Here is a 19,556-nt window from a genome sequence, read left to right as displayed (position 1 = left end):
TACACAGTACCTACATAGTAAGTACACAGGAACTGACTACCTATTATAAAGTGTAACATTAAAACTACAGGAAAGTTCCTGTGTAGAAGATACACAGGTGTAATAACATAGGCTGTTCTTCTGTAACCCATCTGTGACAAAATCAGTAATTACAGTGTTGTTGCATGTTATTCATGTGTAACTACACAGTTATTAGAGATACTTAATATAAAGTGGGACCAACACCAGTAATACAGATTGAGCAGGTGACTCTAAAAACAAAAAGATACCCAAACCTAAGCTCCAGCATGAGAAACAAACTTTCTGTGGACAAAAAATCTGAACAAGCAACTCAAATAAATCTGGAGCCAAACCCCCATAGAAATCAGTGAGGCTCTGCCCCCAGTGCTGCAGTGTGTAATTTAAGGCTGTGTTTCATGTGTCAGTCGGATGAGTCAGTAAGTGCTCTATTTCACTAAAGCTACTGCCCACTAAAGCCTGACCACTTCTGACCAAAACGGCTTTATGGTTTTGGGAATTTTTAGCTGCTCGAAATCAGTAACACTCCCAAAATGTGCATCTCAATATGAACAGTTTTATTCCTAATGGCATAAAGGAAAAGTGTGCAGCAGTTACATCTGCTATGCATTTTTTTTGCTTAATTTTTCAGCTTTTAATACTTTTTAAAGTTATTTTTAATTGGTGCCTGAAGTAATAACACTTTCAGTTTCTCCCACAAAACTACATAACAACTACACCATTTGCATACTGGAAATAATCCACAGCAGCTACAAAAAAAACAATGTAGCTGATGAATAATTCATAGAAGCTAATGAATAATTCATAATATACACAGAATAATTCATAATAGTTGAAAATAAGGGGAGATACTCTGTTAGTAGAGCATACTGGGTTAATTTGTTTAAGTTATAGCAAACCGACAAAGAAGAACACACATTTTGACTTAGAAGACTGAAAAGCTGTTGTGTCCCTGAACTTAACGTATTTGGACTGTAACGTAAGACGTGTCATCTGCTGTGTGGTTTTTGTCTTGTACCCACCCCGGCCCCCACACCTACCCCACCACCCCCAGCTCACTTCATGAATAAATATTCCACCATGAAGGCGATGATGAAGGACAGCGCACTGAACGCTCCCACCAGCAGGGCGGCGACTCGCTCGTCTGTGCCCGCGAGGCCTGCCGCTTTGCCCATCCGGACAGTGGGCGTGTCCCTAGGGACTGGTAGCTCCACCCTGCGGAGTGTAAAGGGTGTGGAGGGGCTCAGGGGTCCGCAAAGCTCCTGAGTGCTGTCCACACACTGCCGACACACGGCAACACGGAAACGGTGTTCTGTATTAGACTGAAGACCAGAGATCTGGAACACTGTAGAGTCACCTTTATAGACCTACACAGAGGGAGAGAGAGAGAGAGGGAGAGAGAGACAGAGTGAGAGAGAGAGACAGAGTGAGAGAGAGAGAGAGAGAGAGACAGAGAGAGAGAGGGAGAGAGAGAGAGAGAGAGAGAGAAACAGAGAAAGAGAGAGAGAGACAGAGTGAGAGAGAGAGACAGAGTGAGAGAGAGAGAGAGAGAGAGACAGAGAGAGAGAGAGAGGGAGAGAGAGGGAGAGAGAGAGAGAGAGGGAGAGAGAGAGAGAGAGAGAGAGAGAGAAACAGAGAAAGAGAGAGAGAGACAGAGTGAGAGAGAGAGACAGAGTGAGAGAGAGAGAGAGAGAGAGAGAGAGACAGAGTGAGAGAGAGAGAGAGAGAGAGACAGAGAGAGGGAGAGAGAGAGAGAGAGGGAGAGAGAGAGACAGAGAGAGAGAGAGAGAGAGACAGAGAAAGAGAGAGAGAGACAGAGTGAGAGAGAGAGACAGAGTGAGAGAGAGAGAGAGAGAGAGAGAGAGACAGAGTGAGAGAGAGAGAGAGACAGAGTGAGAGAGAGAGAGAGACAGAGTGAGAGAGAGAGAGAGAGAGAGAGAGAGAGAGAGAGAGAGAGAGAGAGAGAGAGAGAAAGAGAAAGAGAGAGAGAGAGAGAGAGAGAGAGACAGAGAAAGAGAGAGAGAGAGAGAGAGAGAGAGAGAGAGAGTAAGACTCATTGTTCTGCTCATGGGGCGTGCACATTTTTGTACACAACTGCATATCAAGTATATAAACTGAGTCAGTTTATATCACAATACCTATATTTAGAGCCAGTTATTGAATTGGTTGAATGAATAACCGACTCTAAATGGAGGGATTGTGATATAAACTGAGTGTTTCACAGTTTCTGTACAGTCCTTGCAAAGAAACTCTCTGAACTCTGAAGGTGCTGATAGCTTTTTCAGTTCAAAACAATTCCCGAATATTAATGAGTGTTTTGGAGCATAAGCTCCAGCGTGCCGGGCGTAGGCTTAACGAAGAGAAATGCACAGGAATCTGCCTGTAAATATCACTATCCGTTTTCTCTCTGCTGCCGAGCGTGTGGAGGTGTGAAGGTGTTTAATCGAAGGGTGAAGTAGACAGGTGTCATTTGTGTTGTGAAGCGCTGCCGTCAGCGCAGCGGCAGGAAGAGACAGTGGATATTTATTAAATCTTAATGAAAGTGAGGCAGAGCCGAAGAATCTAAGCGGGAGAGGGTGGGAAAAGTACTGCAGGTCCTAGAGTCCAAAGGGAAGCGTATATTCCAACAATTAGCAGGAGTCTGAGTTGAGTCTGAAGTCACTGAGGTGTGAGTACAAGTCTCGAGTCTCTGAGGTGTGAGTACAAGTCTCGAGTCTCTGAGGTGAGTCTGAGTCGAGTCTCTGAGGTGTGAGTGAGTCAAATCTCGAGTCTCTGAGGTGTGAGTACAAGTCTCGCGTCGCTGAGGTGTGAGTACAAGTCTCGAGTCTCTGAGATGAGTCTGAGTCAAGGGTTAAGTCACGGAGGTGTGAGTACAAGTCTTGAGTATCTGAGATGTGAGTACAACTCTCGAGTCTCTGAGGTGTGAGTACAACTCTCGAGTCTCTGAGGTGTGAGTACAACTCTCGAGTCTCTGAGGTGTGAGTACAACTCTCGAGTCTCTGAGGTGAGTGAGTCGAGTCTCTGAGGTGAGTGAGTCGAGTCTCTGAGGTGAGTGAGTACAAGTCTTGAGTCTCTGAGGTGTGAGTCTGAGTCGAGTCTTGAGTCTCTGAGGTGTGAGTCTGAGTCAAGTCTTGAGTCTCTGAGGTGTGAGTACAAGTCTTGAGTCTCGAGTCTCTGAGGTGTGAGTACAAGTCTTGAGTCTCTGAGGTGTGAGTACAAGTCTCGAGTCTCTGAGGTGAGTCTGAGTCAAGTGTTAAGTCACAGAGGTGTGAATGAGTTGAGTCCCGAGTCCCTGAGGTGCAAGTCTGAGTCGAGCCTTGAGTCTCTGAGATGTGAGTACAAGTCTTGAGTCTCTGAGATGTGAGAACAAGTCTCGAGACTCTGAGATGTGAGTACAAGTCTTGAGTCTCTGAGATGTGAGAACAAGTCTCGAGTCTCTGAGATGTGAGTACAAGTCTCGAGTCTCTGAGGTGTGAGTACAAGTCTCGAGTCTCTGAGATGTGAGTACAAGTCTCGAGTCTCTGAGATGTGAGTACAAGTCTCGAGTCTCTGAGGTGTGAGTACAAGTCTCGAGTCTCTGAGATGTGAGTACAAGTCTCGAGTCTCTGAGATGTGAGTACAAGTCTCGAGTCTCTGAGATGTGAGTACAAGTCTCGAGTCTCTGAGGTGCGAGTACAAGTCTCGAGTCTCTGAGATGCGAGTACAAGTCTCGAGTCTCTGAGGTGTGAGTACAAGTCTCGAGTCTCTGAGATGTGAGTACAAGTCTCGAGTCTCTGAGATGTGAGTCCAAGTCTCGCGTCTCTGAGATGTGAGTCCAAGTCTCGCGTCTCTGAGGTGTGAGTACAAGTCTCGAGTCTCTGAGATGTGAGTACAAGTCTCGAGTCTCTGAGATGTGAGTACAAGTCTCGAGTCTCTGAGATGTGAGTACAAGTCTCGAGTCTCTGAGATGTGAGTCCAAGTCTCGCGTCTCTGAGGTGTGAGTACAAGTCTCGAGTCTCTGAGATGTGAGTACAAGTCTCGAGTCTCTGAGATGTGAGTACAAGTCTCGAGTCTCTGAGATGTGAGTACAAGCTGTTTTGCTGGTGCATTTTGTGTCTCATGTATCACAATGTTAAGTCAGCCCCATATTTATTGGCACCTTTGGGGAAGATAAAGAAAGTGTTGCTAAAAGGTTTAAAATTATGGTTTTGTTTGAAAAAACAAAAACAAAAAAAAAATTGTATTGATCGATTAAAATCCAGATCATCTGACCTCCTTCAATTAAGTATTGATTACATAAACCAAGTACTGGATGGAAACACACAGATATTCGTAAAATCACTATTTACTGCATTAAAACTATTTATATTGACGTAAAGTCAGACAAAATTTACTTGAATTAAAGATTACATTTCTCAACCTTACTCAGGACCTTCAGCCTTGTTTTTTTTCTGGAAAACAGCAGGATTTACTGATCTAATCACATTTTCCACAGTTTATAAGTGAACGCCTGAGTGAACGCGGCAGTAACGGCACCTGTGAAGTGAATTATGATGCTCATCGATTTCTGTCTCCTGCATAAGCACAGACTCTCTCTTTAATCCGCCTTCCAACACTTCCGCTCAGGATATAGATTATTCATCAGCCGGCTTTAGATTTTAATAGCCAACAATAATAACTTTAGATCAGCGTTAAAGGCAGAGGTGACCTCTGAGGGCTAATAAACGTGTCCTTTAGATGTGATTATGTTCGCTGTGACTCTTAGGATGATTTATAACAACAGCTCACACCACTGTCACCAACACGAGCTCTGCTTCCGAACCACAGGGACACTGACTGAGGCCAGTCACACTCAAGTATCCGTTCTGCACGTGCACTGAGTAATGTTAGATGTGCTGACCAATAAAGTAAGTGAACATTAGGTATATCTACACTCCCTGGCCATTTTATTAGAAACAACCCTTTGGGCGCTCCACTGTGTCAGTCGTCCTCTACTCCTTCACCAATGGTCAGTCTCTGACCACAGAGTAACTCCTGGCTGGATCTTTTATAATGACATAGGTGTTTCTAATAAACTGGCCAATTAGTGGAAGCACAAGGTAGATGTTTCTAATAAAGTGGCCAGTGAATGGAGGCACAAGGTAGGTGTTTCTAATAAAGTGGCCAGTGAATGGAGGCACAAGGTAGGTGTTTCTAATAAAGTGGCCAGTGAGTGGAAGCACAAGGCAGGTGTTTCTAATAAAGTGGCCAGTTAATGGAAGCATAAGGTAGGTGTTTCTAATAAAGTGGCCAGTGAGTGGAAGCACAAGGTAGGTGTTTCTAATAAAGTGGCCAGTTAATGGTAGCATAAGGTAGGTGTTTCTAATAAAGTGGCCAGTGAGTGGAGGCACAAGGTAGGTGTTTCTAATAAAGTGGCCAGTTAATGGTAGCATAAGGTAGGTGTTTCTAATCAAGTGGCCAGTGAATGGAGGCACAAGGTAGGTGTTTCTAATAAAGTGGCCAGTTAATGGAAGCATAAGGTAGGTGTTTCTAATAAAGTGGCCAGTGAGTGGAAGCACAAGGTAGGTGTTTCTAATAAAGTGGCCAGTTAATGGTAGCATAAGGTAGGTGTTTCTAATAAAGTGGCCAGTGAGTGGAGGCACAAGGTAGGTGTTTCTAATAAAGTGGCCAGTTAATGGAAGCATAAGGAAGGTGTTTCTAATCAAGTGGCCAGTGAATGGAGGCACAAGGTAGGTGTTTCTAATAAAGTGGCCAGTTAATGGAAGCATAAGGAAGGTGTTTCTAATAAAGTGGCCAGTGAGTGGAAGCACAAGGTAGGTGTTTCTAATAAAGTGGCCAGTGAGTGGAAGCACAAGGTAGGTGTTTCTAATAAAGTGGCCAGTGAGTGGAAGCATAAGGAAGGTGTTTCTAATCAAGTGGCCAGTTAGTGGAGGCACAAGGTCTCATCTCTAACAAGATTCACTCGTTTGTATTTGCTTCTGTACTTTGTTAAAGCTGTAAATGCTAAATCAGAAAGTTAGTTCTCTCACCTGTTTATAATCAGACTCTCTTCCAATCAGCACCTGGAGTAGGTAGCTGACTGGGTCGCCTCTCATTGGTTGAATGCTCTCCCAGGTGACCTCACACACGTTACCCTCCAGCTGAACCACTCTGGGGGCTACGAGGAGGGAAATATACTCACATTCAGGACAATGACACACACACCCGTTTAAAAACACACCAGGTAATATGCAGACACTATGCCAATGTCCTTTATATTTTACCATATGCCTAAAATATGTTTTATCATTTAATTTGTCATGAAATTCAGGCTTTCTGGTTACACATGAACAAAACAATAGAAATCTAAGTTCAATTGTAAGCAAAAGTAAGAAAACGACATTTTATATGTATGTACTGTCGGATGGCCGCTCTAGATACACCTGTGCAAGATTTCCCTTCAGTCTTTCACAGAGAATAATCCAGAACTTTTTCAGCCTCCAGAATAAAATAAAAACAGTCCAGATGATCAGGACAGTTTGAGGCATTACACCATTTACTCTAATAAATCTCACCGAATTACTGCAACCATCCTTCTCCTTCAAAAACTGCAGTGAGATTCAGATTCAGATTCAGATAAAGGAATCTTTGCCCCCACTGACGGAGGAAGTAGCACTTAGAGGCGGGTCAATCAGTATTTTACAAAGCGGTCAGTTGTACATCAGTCAGTAGGTTAACTGATTCCAAAATAATCATGAATTTTAGCCCTAATTCTGTCTCCTGAGGTCCTTCTGTGTGTATGTGTACCTTTGAGAGCAGGTGGAACAGATCTGATGGTACTGAAACTGTGCATGTCTGAGAAAGGTCCTTCTCCAGCATCGCTCACGGCCTGGATCCTGAAGCTGTAGCTGCTGGACTCCACCAGCCGCTGGACCTTATATGTGTGGCTCGGGCCTCTGTAGATGGTTATGAACCTGAAATGAGCAAATACGGATTATAAAAACAGGGACATTTCTGAGCAGTAAGTGTTGTACTGAAAATGAACTGTTTAGCACAGAGATAAAGAAAAGTATAAAAGTGCTTAAATCTCAAGGAGTGAAACACATTCTCATTTTGACTGTGTCAATTTAACACAGGCATCATTTAAAATGTTTGTGTTTTAATGCCCATAACAAGTGTGATTAGCACTGTGTGATTTCTGCATCTTTGAGCGCGAGGTAACCCACACCAGCAGGAGCACGTGCATGGCTGGAGTCACACATTCTAAGTGGGAAACTAGGAGTTTATTACCGGAAGGTAAGGCTTGAATTCAGAGACGCGTTTAGGAGGACCTGTTTCTTTTCAGCAGGCAAACAGTATGATGTATGATGTAATCCCATTTCACCCCTCGCCCCTACCGCTCAGCCCCACCACGCTGTTTGCACGTTCATGTCTAGGTGTAGTGTGTCCCGATTCTTATTGATATAGAGGGGTGGGGCAAAGTGTTGGGGCTACATGACCCTCTAAACAGAGTTTATTCAGAGACTCCAAAAGCAGAAAAACCAGCGAGACGGAGAATAAGAGACCAAAGAAACCCACAAATCAGAGAATTCTCTCTGTTAAAAATCCAATAACCACTGTTTTATCTTAGTTTAATGTGGTTTGAGTGTATTATGGTCCTTTTCTTCATAACAAGCATAAAATAATCTAGTAGTGCTGATGTCATGGTCTCTAGCTTGCTAACTTTCCCGTTCCACCTTAAATAGTCCAGCAGTTCTGACACCTGAAGTGCCAGAATGTGACTGCTGCAGCATTTAAGGTGGAACAGGAAAATTCGAACGAGAATCTGGAGAATATCTGACTTCAGCTTCATATCACTGAAGAATTAGGGGTGGTGATAATAAATAACTGCCCCCCTCTTTGAAGGCGTATGATCCCTAAATGTAACTAAAGCCCAGCAGTGAGGAGCTGAACTTTCCCCTCCTCTGCTGTCACTGCAGACGGTCTGGGTCGCCTACAGAGCAGCGCTAGTAGCTGTTAATGAAGTGATGCTCTTTTTATCTGAGGGTCCAAACGTCTCCCTGATCGACTCCCTCTGGGGTAAGAGGGTGGTGAGGAAATGAGATTTCTGGCCAAACTATTTCCTAATTCATTGTGGATGAAGAAATGCTGGCGCATAAACCAACACTTTAGACGTGTTTCTCAGCGCCGTAATGAGACAAAGCGCTGACGAGCACTGATGTGTGATACAGTGATATAAATCAAATCTCCACACTTACTCAGGTTCACTGGAGAGAGAAATAGCTGTGGATTTTTTGTTTCTGGGATTAGCGGATCTGCACGGTTACTATGGCAACGTGACCACTAACAGGACTCGAGTCCAGCGCCCGGCCGGATGAAGCTCAGCCTCGCACTAATTTTGATTAAGTACCTGATTCACTTACTGCCATCGCAGACAATCTATCTAAAAAAACAACAAACATTTACAAAGCACTAATGCACACCATCAGCGCGCTAATCAGCCAGATGGCATTAACGAGTGCACAGTTTCTGTTCTGACCTGATAAAAAAAGCGATTTTGGCAGGAGTTTACAAATAAATGGCATTAGCATTTGGAAGGCCTTCGTTTGCAGGACGGTTAGAAGCTTCCTCTGGTTACACTACACACAGCTTTCTTCGTTACAGCTCTCAAATGTGTACACAAAACTCCAGAATTAGGATTTAATTGGACTAAATAAATAGTCTGCATTTCTATTCTAAACTGGAGCTGGAAAAGTCTACATAAGAAACTCAACTGTAGGCTGAATGGGTGGAGCTAAACTGCTGTAGCTGAATGGGTGGGGCTAAACTGCTGTAGGCTGAATGGGTGGGGCTAAACTGCTGTAGGCTGAATGGGTGGGGCTAAACTGCTGTAGCTGTATGGGTGGGGCTAAACTGCTGTAGCTGAATGGATTGGGCTAAACTGCTGTAGCTGAATGGGTGGGGCTAAACTGCTGTAGCTGAATGGGTGGAGCTAAACTGCTGTAGCTGAATGGGTGGGGCTTAATTGCTGTAACTGAATGGGCGGGGCTAAATTGCTGTAGACTACTGGAGCATTGCTAAACTGCTATAGGCTAAAAGGGTGGAGCTGAATCCAGGCATCTCTATGTAAATATTTTCATGCTTGTGACATCATAGTGTCTGTATATGGACTGTTACATGTTGAAACAATACATGCATGCACTTTTTTTTGTTTTTCTTCTGATATGGGTCCTTTAAAGTGGTCATAAATTCTGTTGTGGACTGTGCTGACCTCTCCTCACCCTTCAGAACAGGCTAACTGTAATGATGAGAGAATTAAGGCTGTTTCGAATAGAGAGGCTTTTTAACGCCCCTGGCTGGGCGCTAATTATCCTCCATTAGAAACCCATCTGCCAGGACCTGAGCCTGCTCAGCAGCGCTGCCAACAGGATGGCTCTGCCAAGAAAAACAACTGCCTGCCTCAATTACATTAGCTAATTCAACATTCTCACAGCCCCACAGGTCAACCTGAGCAGCATTCTCATAGCACAGGTGATCACAGGTCAGGTGTTAAGGCAGATGAGGTTCTGGAGAAGGACCAGGGATTAAAACTGAGAAACCCATCAGAGGTACTGAACGTCTCTTTGTACGGTGTGATTCATGAAGGAACCTTATGTACACCAATTAGCAATGGTGTGCCTAAATCACTCGACACTTGTTTTAAACCATGGGAGTAAAGTTGGCTTCCCATTCGCCAGCTTCTTATTTTAATTGTCAGTTCCACCTTAAATGGAGCAGTGTTACATTCCGGCATCTGAGGCTTCCCATTCGTCAGCTTCTTATTTTAATTTTCAGTTCCACCTTAAATGGAGCAGTGTTACATTCCAGCATCTGAGGCTTCCCATTTGCCAGTTTCTTATTTTTGGTGTGCGATTGCAGCAACATTAGGAAGGCGGCTGATTGGCTGAGCTCAGCTCAGGTAAAGGAGCTCACCTGTGGTTCTTGTCCTCCATCTGCAGGTTGTACAGTATCTCATCTCCCAGCTGGATCTTGGTGCTGTTGGTGTCCCCCCACTTCAGTTTGAGGCTCTGGGGTCCGGTGGCGCTGCACTCCAGTCGGGGGGGTGCTGGGGGCAGGGGTTTAGTCTGGGCCAGCAGTGGAGGGCATAACGGACCAGAACCAACCGCGTTCACCGCCTGGATCTGCACACTGACACCCAGAAAACATACAGAACACATATAACTCACATACACACTACAGACAAATACTACACTAATAATAATGGGCGGGGCTAAACAGCTGTAGCTGAATGGGTGGAGCTAAACGGCTGTAGGCTGAATAGTGGAGCTAAACGCCTGTAGCTGGATGGGTGGAACTAAACGGCTGTAGCTGAATGGGTGGAACTAAATGGCTGTAGGCTGAATGGGTGGAGCTAAACGCATGTAGCTGAATGGGTGGAGCTAAACAGCTGTAGCTGAATGGGTGGAGCTAAACGGCTGTAGGCTACATGCGTGGAGCTAAACGCCTGTTAGCTGAATGGGGGGAGCTAAATGGCTGTAGCTGAATGGGGGGAGCTAAACGGCTGTAGGCTGAATGGGTGTGGCTAAACGGCTGTAGGCTGTATGTACAGGACTAGCATGGGTTCTGGAGTGATGTGCTCCTCCACGTCTCTGAGGAACTGCTGTATTTATTAGTGCACTAACAGCCGCAGTACCAGACACGTTTAACCGGATGTTGTTTTGATGAAGGAGAAACAGAAGCAGCGCTAATCTGTCTTTAATACGCAGCAGCTTCACGGCTTTAATCGATAACCCAGTAGACGCAGCAGCGCCGGGGGAGTCAGTAATCACAGGACCCGTTTCAAACAACGCGTGATTATTAATTTGAATAGAAAATCTCTCCTCTGGGAACAAGCCATTCATCAGAGGAGGGAAGGGAACGAGTGCAGCCCCAGGTGAAGAATTCTCAGAGGCAGAAACTGACGGAGAATAAAAACCAGCTTAATTATCACAACAGATGTAACTACAACAACAGTTAAATGGAACTAAACTGCTGTAAGCTGAGTGGGTGGAGCTAAACAGCTGTAGGCTGAATGGGTGGAGCTAAACTGTTGTAGCTGAATGGGTGGAGCTAAACTGCTGTAGCTGAATAGATGGGGCTAAACTGCTGTAGCTGAATGGGTGGGGCCGAACTGCTTTAGGCTGAATGGGTGGTGCTGAAGCACTGTAGCCGAATGGGTGGAGCTAAAGTGCTGTAGCTAAATGGGTGGAGCTAATGTGCTTTAGCTGAATGGGTGGGGCTAAACTGCTGTAGGCTGCATGGGTGGAGCTAAACTGTGGTAGGCTATTAACGCTAAATGCTTTAGCGTATCAATGCTAAATGGTTTTATATAGTACCAAATAAGAGCCTATGATAACAACAGCAGAACCCTTGTTGGTACTAAACAGAACCATTCTTAAATGGTTCTTTAAAGAATCATATAGAACAATGTTCCATCATAGAGAAGCCTCATTAACTCTGCTAAGTATCACTTTGAACTCATGCTAAAGGTTCTACATGTAACCTCTCCCTTTAGTAAAAACCCTTAAAGAACCCATTCTGAGGGTGTATGATTGATCTGTCTGATCTTTACTGAGGAGGAACAGAAACATAACTCAGACGGAACGTCAGCAGAGCAGAACACAGCAGACTCATTCAGCTAGAACAGATTTAAACGCTGTGAAAGGGAAACAGGCAGCAGCTGCTTTGAACTCAAACACACAAGCAAACCAACGGAAAACATGACAAACAACAACTGGGTCTGTTAAAACCCCTCATATGATCCACACAGTCACTCTGACAGACTGTAATACACTACAGGAAGCGTAGGGGGCGATATGGCTTCTACTGTTTCATTTAAAAAGCTCTATAATGTTCATATGATCCACACAGACACTCTGACAGACTGTAATACACTACAGGAAGCGTAGGGGGCGATATGGCTTCTACTGTTTCATTTAAAAAGCTCTATAATGTTCATATGATCCACACAGACACTCTGACAGACTGTAATACACTACAGGAAGCGTAGGGGGCGATATGGCTTCTACTGTCTCATTTAAAAAGCTCTATAATGTTCATATGATCCACACAGTCACTCTGACAGACTGTAATACATTACAGGAAGCGTAGGGGGTGATATGGCTTCTACTGTCTCATTTAAAAAGCTCTATAATGTTCATATGATCCACACAGACACTCTGACAGACTGTAATACACTACAGGAAGCGTAGGGGGCGTTATGGCTTCTACTGTTTCATTTAAAAAGCTCTATAATGTTCATATGATCCACACAGTCACTCTGACAGACTGTAATACACTACAGGAAGCGTAGGGGGCGATATGGCTTCTACTGTTTCATTTAAAAAGCTCTATAATGTTCATATGATCCACACAGTCACTCTGACAGACTGTAATACACTACAGGAAGCGTAGGGGGTGATATGGCTTCTACTGTTTCATTAAAAAAAAACAAAAACTTTTATTTATTTTTTATTTATTTATTTATTTTTTTTAACGTCAGCCATCCGCCTCAGTTTAAACCGTCTCTTTGGCCACCGTTCACTTCTCTGTTCACGCTTCCATGTTCTTTAATCCTTGCCGGCACATGGTGAACCTCGAGAAACGTTGGCTGGCGAAGGATCCACCAGAGAACTTGTAGAGAGGAGAATTATGGTCTGCAATGTCTTCCAGTTTTCTCAAACACTAGGGGGCACTCCCGAGTGAGTTCAGAATGACTGGGTTGATATGGAGCATTTGAGCAAAATCATAGTTTATAAATGCTGAAACAGTTTTAATGTAAAAGAATTCCTTCTTATCCTGAGCATAAAACATTTTAACACTGCTGTTATATTTAAGAGCTTTTAAACTCGAGTTATAGGAGTTTAAAACGGTGCCTCTGAGCTGCTCTGCTCGCCCATCAATCATCATGCTCTAGCGGTAAAGCCTGTCTCCTGCTGCCTGAAACCCGTTTACTGTAGAATAATGGAAACAAACAGGTGAGATTTCTCTGCTTTTAGTGAAACTCGCCCTTCTACTGTCTAAAATTAAAGGAAAGTTCTGTGATTAGAAACTATTTTAACTTCTCATTTTTAGCCATTGGGCTACATTCACTCCCATTCATTGAGGACTCGCTCGTGGGCGCCATCTGCTGTTCAGCAGGTCTGTTTTTATATATCAGGGGGGAAAGGAAGTGGCCAGACTCCTCATAAACCAGCTCTGGATCCACAGGTTGGATCATTCGTTGCCATGGAAAAGAAGGACACATTTCTCAGCCGCATATGAAGAAGGCTTCGAAATGGGATGGCCTAGTCGTGCCCCTGTGACACAATCAGCCTCCAAATGCAGCCTCCGAAGGACACAGGCCCGTTTCCTGTGACTCAGCTGAGGCAGTGATGAACAACACTTCCGTTCCCCCACCGGACATTTCAGCCGTAATCTCGGCCACGCAAGTAAAAAAGTGGACATGTTATTTTGCAGTGACAACGTGGATGACGCCTGTCACCTGCAGTCCCACACGGATTAATCATCTTCCCCAAAAGCCACCAAACAGCAGTACCTGATAATCCGCCTCAGCACAGCCTTCCACGCAATGGAACTTCAAAAATAAAGTAATGAGTGCTGGGAGTATTCTGGGGTATTGATCAGAGAGGCGGGCAGAAGGTAAAGCTGCATTGCGGCTGTGTTTGACATTTAGCTGAAATCACAACACAATCTAACCTTTCTCCAGATTTCATTACGCTGTGAGGCCTTAAAGACAGCAGAAATAATCAATCAATCTGAGAGCTATAGAACTGCACCATGTCTGGCCCGTGTGCACTGTGTTCGAGTCAAGTCTCGAGTCTCTGAGGTGCGAGTCCAATTTACTGTTTTATGCAGTAGCGCACTCAGCCCCCCGGTGGGCTGCAGTGGTACTGCTAGGGGCTGGGGATGGATTATTTATTTATTTTAAACCATAAACGGCAAAAGTTGGAAAAGTTCAACTCGACGTTGGTAGAATTCAGCAACACCGAAAACATAAAGATCCAGTTTGTTGCCTTCTCTGATACTCTGTTACCCCCTTTTACCCTGTTCTTCAGTGGTCAGGACCCCCATGGACCCTCACAGAGCAGGTACTATTTGGGTTGAGGATCATTCTTAGCACTGACGTGGTGGTGTGTAAGTGTGTGTTGCACTGGGGCGAGCGGATCAGACACAGCAGTGCTGCTGGAGTTTTTAAACACTGTGTCCACTCACTGTCCACTCTATTAGACACTCCTACCTTGTCGGTCCACCTTGTAGATGTAAAGTCAGAGACAATAGCTCATCAATAGCTCATAGTTAGTGCATGGATGAGCGTAGAAACAAGGAGGTGGTCAGAATGTTATGCCTGACCGGTGTAGATACAAATTAGAACATCATATTTAGATCGTCTTCATTTACTAGTCTAGCAAAACACTCGCATGTGTTTACATTTTCTGCAACAATTTCTGCTTTCATCTGCGTGGAATTCCTCCATCACAGATAAAGGGTTACAAACAGAAAGACCCCCAGACTGGACCACCTACAAGTTAAACAGCCAGTGTTTCTCAGACTAAACCTAGAAAACCAAGAATAAACTGGAATGAAGAAAACTCAGCAGTGAGTATCGTGACAGACACAACAGGCAGACAGGTCACAAAGATCTCCTCACAACACAAATGCTGATGAGTTTCTCTCATTCTGGAAAAGTGAAAGGAGTGCGGAGAGTTTCACCTCCTCATTTAGGAGCTGGAGCTTTATAGGAGATTGCAGATACAGCTCGCTCTGTAACTCAGGGTGAGCTCCCTTTGAGCTGGTTTGGGAGATGCTAGCACCATCCGAGAGGAGACAAATCCTCCTGAGGTTTGTCAAAAAGTGCCAGTAGCTGGGACACAGCTGAACCGTCAGGTTGGTTGTCATCATTGTCAAAAGTAGAGACGACAGCCAGAAAAAAAAGGTTATCAAAAGATTTAACACATTTGAAACATTGCATATGGTGTGAAAGACATCATCAATAATAAACGTGCTCCAGTTCATTTACTGCTGTCCGAATAGCCTGCTCTAATAAAGGCCTTTCCCAAGTCTGAGATCATAAAACAACTGAACGCTTAGATCTCTGAAGTCAAACCAATCACACCAAAAATATGCATCTAAACCTGTTGAACTGAGTCAGACCTACAACTTAACAAGATTTTCCTGGTTCAAGTCCTACCTCATTGATTGCTATCAGTTTGTTAATGTAAACGGTGAACCATCTGTCCTCACAAAAGTGAAGTATGGTGTTCCACAAGGCTCTGTTTTAGGATCTATATTATTCACAATATATATGCTACCACTGGCCACCATTATCAATAGACATAGCATACATTTCCACTGCTATGCCGATGACACTCAGTTATATATATATCAAGCGACCCGGGTGATAAAATCAAACATAGCAAATAGATTGAGGACTGTATAAAAGACATAAAAGACTGGATGTCAAGTAACTTTCTCCTACTTAACTCGGAAAAACAGAGATTCTGCTTCTTGGTCCAAAAGCAGCAAAAAACAAACTGTCTAACTTAACACTTAAACTTAATAGTTTCTCAGCTGCATCAAGCTTATTTGTTAAAAATCTTGGTGTTGTGATAGACGCTGATCTGTCCTTCGATGCACATATAACTAATATTACTAGAACAGCCTTCCTGCATCTCCGCAATATTGAGAAATTAAGAAATGCGTTATCCCTACAGGACGCAGAAAAGTTAGTTCATGCATTTATTACCTCAAGGCTGGATCACTGTAATGCCCTGCTGCCTGGGTCTTCCAGCAAAAGCCTTAACAGGCTTCAGCTGGTCTAGAACGCTGCAGCCAGAATCTCACAAGATCCAGAATGTTTGACCATATCAGCCCAGTTTTATCAAGCCTGCACTGGTTACCAGTTAAATTTCACATTGATTATAAAATTCTATTAGTGACCTATAAAGCTCTAAACGGACTCGCCCCTCAGTACCTGAGTGAGCTTCTCTCCTACTATGAACCATCATGCCTGCTTAGATCACAAGGTGCTGGCTCACTACTGGTACCTAGAATTCATAAAGTTACATCAGGGGGGAGAGCCTTCTCATACAAAGCCACCCTGCTTTGGAATAATCTTGGAGTGAGTGTTCGAGACTCGGACTCTGTCTTTAAGTCTAGGCTAAAAACCCACTTGTTTAGAGGAGCCTTTGGTAATCAGTGATTCCTGTTAGATAAAAGGTGCAGATCTGGGGGTTCATGGTCATAGAGTATTATGGTAAACTGGGAGTGCTGATGCTGTCGTCCCGCTGTCTCACTCACTCACTCACTCAGGTTTGTTGATGGTGGAGTTGAGGGGCTCCGACATCTCAGAGAGCCTCATGAGCCTCTGGTTTCTCCCTCTTCGTGAGCCTGTAGTAGCTCCACCTGCCAGAGTCTTTGCTGCTTTGTTAACACTGTAATCTGTGGTCAGTCACTCATTACAGAGCTGACCCTCTGTGTTTTTTCCTTTCTTTGCTTCACCTCTCCATGGATCACCACCTTATCGTGGTGGAGAGGTTTGTGTGCTTGAAGGACCCTAGGAGCTATGTTGTCTGGAGCAAAAGCTCCTGGTAGGGTCTCCCATGGCAAACTGGTCCTAGATGACAGGCCAGACAAAGTGTGATCCATAACCACCCCTATGAGGACAACAAAGCAGGACTCGTGTACCCTGCCCGGATCAGGGTTACCGGGGCCCCACCCTGGAGCCAGGCCTGGGGGAGGGGCTCGCCAGCGAGCGTCTGGTGGCCGGGCATTCACTCATGGTGCCCGGCCGGGCCCAGCCCGAAGGAGCTACATGAGTCCCCCCTCCCATCGACCCACCACCGATGGGAGGGGCAGTAGTAGGGGTGCGGTGCATTGTGGATCGGGCAGTGTCCGAAGGCGTGGGCCTTGGCGTTCTGATCCTCGGTTGCTGAAACTGGCTTTTGGAACTTGGAACGTTACCTCACTGGCGGGGAAGGAGCCTGAGTTGGTGCGCGAGGTTGAGAGATACCGACTAGATATAGTCGGGCTCACCTCAACACACAGCTTGGGCTCTGGGTCCAATCTCCTTGAGAGGGGCTGGACTTTTTTCTTTTCTGGAGTTGCCCATGGTGAGAGGCGGCGGGCAGGTGTGGGCTTTCTCATAGCCCCTCGACTCGGCGCCTGTATGTTGGAGTTTTCCCCGGTGGACGAGAGGGTAGCTTCCCTACGCCTTCGGGTTGGGGAACGGGTCCTGACTGTTGTCTGTGCTTATGCACCAAACAGCAGTTCAGAATACCCAGCCTTCATAGAGTCCTTGGAAGGGGTGCTTGAAAGTGCTCCTCCTGGAGACTCGATTGTCCTACTGGGGGACTTCAACGCTCACGTGGGCAATGACAGTAAGACCTGGAGGGGTGTGATTGGGAGGAATGGCCTCTCTGATCTGAACCCGAGTGGTGTTCAGTTTTTGGACTTCTGTGCAAACCACAGTTTGTCCATAACGAACACCATGTTTGAACACAAGGATGTCCATAAGTGCACATGGCACCAGGACACCCTAGGCCGCAGTTCAATGATTGACTTTGTAGTCGTGTCAGCGGACTTGCGGCCATGTGTACTGGACACTCGGGTAAAGAGAGGAGCTGAGCTGTCAACTGATCACCACCTGGTGGTGAGTTGGATCAGGTGGTGGGGGAAGATGCCAGTCAGACCAGGCAAACCCAAACGTATAGTGAGGGTTTGCTGGGAACGTCTGGCAGAAGAACCTGTCAGATTGATCTTCAACTCACACCTCCGTCAGAACTTTGACCAGATATCGGGGGAGGTGGGGGACATTGACTCAGAATGGGCCATGTTCTGCTCCTCCATTGTTGAAGCGGCTGACTGTAGCTGTGGTCGCAAGGTCGTTGGTGCCTGTCGGGGCGGTAATCCTCGAACCCGGTGGTGGACACCCCAGGTGAGAGATGCCGTCAAGCTGAAGAAGGAGTCCTACCGGACATGGTTGGCCTGTAGGACACCAGAGGCAGCTGGCAGGTATCGACAGGCCAAGCGATCTGCGGCTTCAGTCGTTGCCAAGGCAAAAACCCGGGTGTGGGAAGAGTTCGGTGAGGCCTTGGAAAGTGACTTTAAGTCGGCTCCGAAAAGATTCTGGCAAACCGTCAGGCGACTCAGAAGGGGAAAGCAGTGTGCCACTAGCACTGTATATAGTGGAGATGGTGTGCTGCTGACTTCGACTGAAGACGTCATTGGGCGGTGGAAGGAATACTTTGAGGACCTTCTCAATCCCACCGACACGTTCTCCAGTGAGGAGGCAGAGTCTGGGGACACGGGAATAGGCTTGTCCATTACTGAGGCCGAAGTCGCTAAGGTAGTTAAAAAGCTCCTTGGCGGCAGGGCTGCAGGGGTGGATGAGATCCGTCCCGAGTTCCTCAAGGCTCTGGATTTTGTGGGGCTGTCTTGGCTGACACGCCTTTTCAACATTGCTTGGACATCGGGGGTGGTGCCACTTGATTGGCAGACTGGGGTGGTGGTGCCTCTTTTTAAAAAGGGGGACCGGAGGGTGTGTTCCAATTACAGGGGAATCACACTCCTCAGCCTCCCTGGTAAGGTCTATGCAAGGGTACTGGAGAAGAGAGTCCGGCTTATAGTCGAACCTCGGATCCAGGAGGAGCAGTGCGGGTTCCGCCCTGGTCGTGGAACACTGGACCAACTCTTTACCCTCTCCAGGATTCTCGAGGGTTCATGGGAGTTTGCCCAACCAGTCCACATGTGCTTTGTGGATTTGGAGAAGGCATTCGACTGTGTTCCCCGGGGTATTCTGTGGGAGGTGCTTCGGGAGTACGGGGTACATGGCTCTTTGCTACGAGCCATTCAGGCCCTGTACAAACAAAGCAGGAGCTTGGTTCGCATGGCCGGCAGTAAGTCAGACTTTTTCCCAGTGAGAGTTGGACTCCGTCAGGGCTGCCCTTTGTCACCGATTCTATTCATAATTTTTATGGATAGAATTTCTAGGCGCAGTCAGGGGATGGAGGGTGTCCGGTTTGGTGACCTCAGGGTCACATCGCTGCTGTTCGCAGATGATGTGGTCCTATTGGGGACATCAGGCCGTGAACTTCAGCTTTCACTGGATCAGTTTGCAGCCGAGTGTGAAGCGGCCGGGATGAGGATCAGTACCTCCAAATCCGAGGCCATGGTTCTCACGCGGGAAAGGGTGGAGAGCCCTCTCTGGGTCGGGGATGAGCTCTTGCCTCAAGTGGAGGAGTTTAAGTATCTCGGGGTCTTGTTCACGAGTGATGGTACAAGGGAGCGGGAGATTGACAGGCGGATTGGTGCTGGGTCAGCAGTGATGCGGGCTCTTTACCGGTCTGTTGTGGTAAAGAAAGAGCTGAGCCATAAGGCAAGGCTCTCGATTTACTGGTCGATCTATGTTCCCACCCTCACCTATGGTCATGAGCTTTGGGTAATGACCGAAAGAACGAGATCGCGAATACAAGCGGCTGAAATGAGTTTCCTCCGCAGGGTGGCTGGACTCTCCCTTAGAGATAGGGTGAGAAGTTCGGTCA

At 45.9% G+C, this 19,556-nt stretch overlaps 1 protein-coding gene across 2 annotated transcripts in view; it reads right to left on the bottom strand.

Moving 5' to 3' along the window:
• Window positions 1–1,058: 1,058 nt before the first annotated feature.
• The window catches only part of fndc3ba (fibronectin type III domain containing 3Ba), a 228,081-nt gene continuing 209,583 nt past the window's right edge, over window positions 1,059–19,556 (bottom strand). For both annotated transcript variants that reach the window (XM_037546630.1, XM_037546631.1), the window contains exons 23-26: window positions 9,949–10,164; window positions 6,784–6,950; window positions 6,027–6,154; window positions 1,059–1,385 (exon numbers count right to left, since the gene is read on the bottom strand). In XM_037546630.1, the coding sequence (XP_037402527.1) occupies window positions 1,074–1,385; window positions 6,027–6,154; window positions 6,784–6,950; window positions 9,949–10,164 (823 nt within the window). In that variant the 3' untranslated portion in view covers window positions 1,059–1,073. The remainder of the gene's footprint in view (window positions 1,386–6,026; window positions 6,155–6,783; window positions 6,951–9,948; window positions 10,165–19,556) is intronic.

The sequence above is a fragment of the Pygocentrus nattereri genome, chromosome 17, assembly GCF_015220715.1.
Source record: "Pygocentrus nattereri isolate fPygNat1 chromosome 17, fPygNat1.pri, whole genome shotgun sequence".
NCBI classification, from domain to species: Eukaryota; Metazoa; Chordata; class Actinopteri; order Characiformes; family Serrasalmidae; genus Pygocentrus; species Pygocentrus nattereri.
Note: the sequence above shows the minus strand (reverse complement) of the source record. Positions and strands in the feature narration are given on the sequence as shown.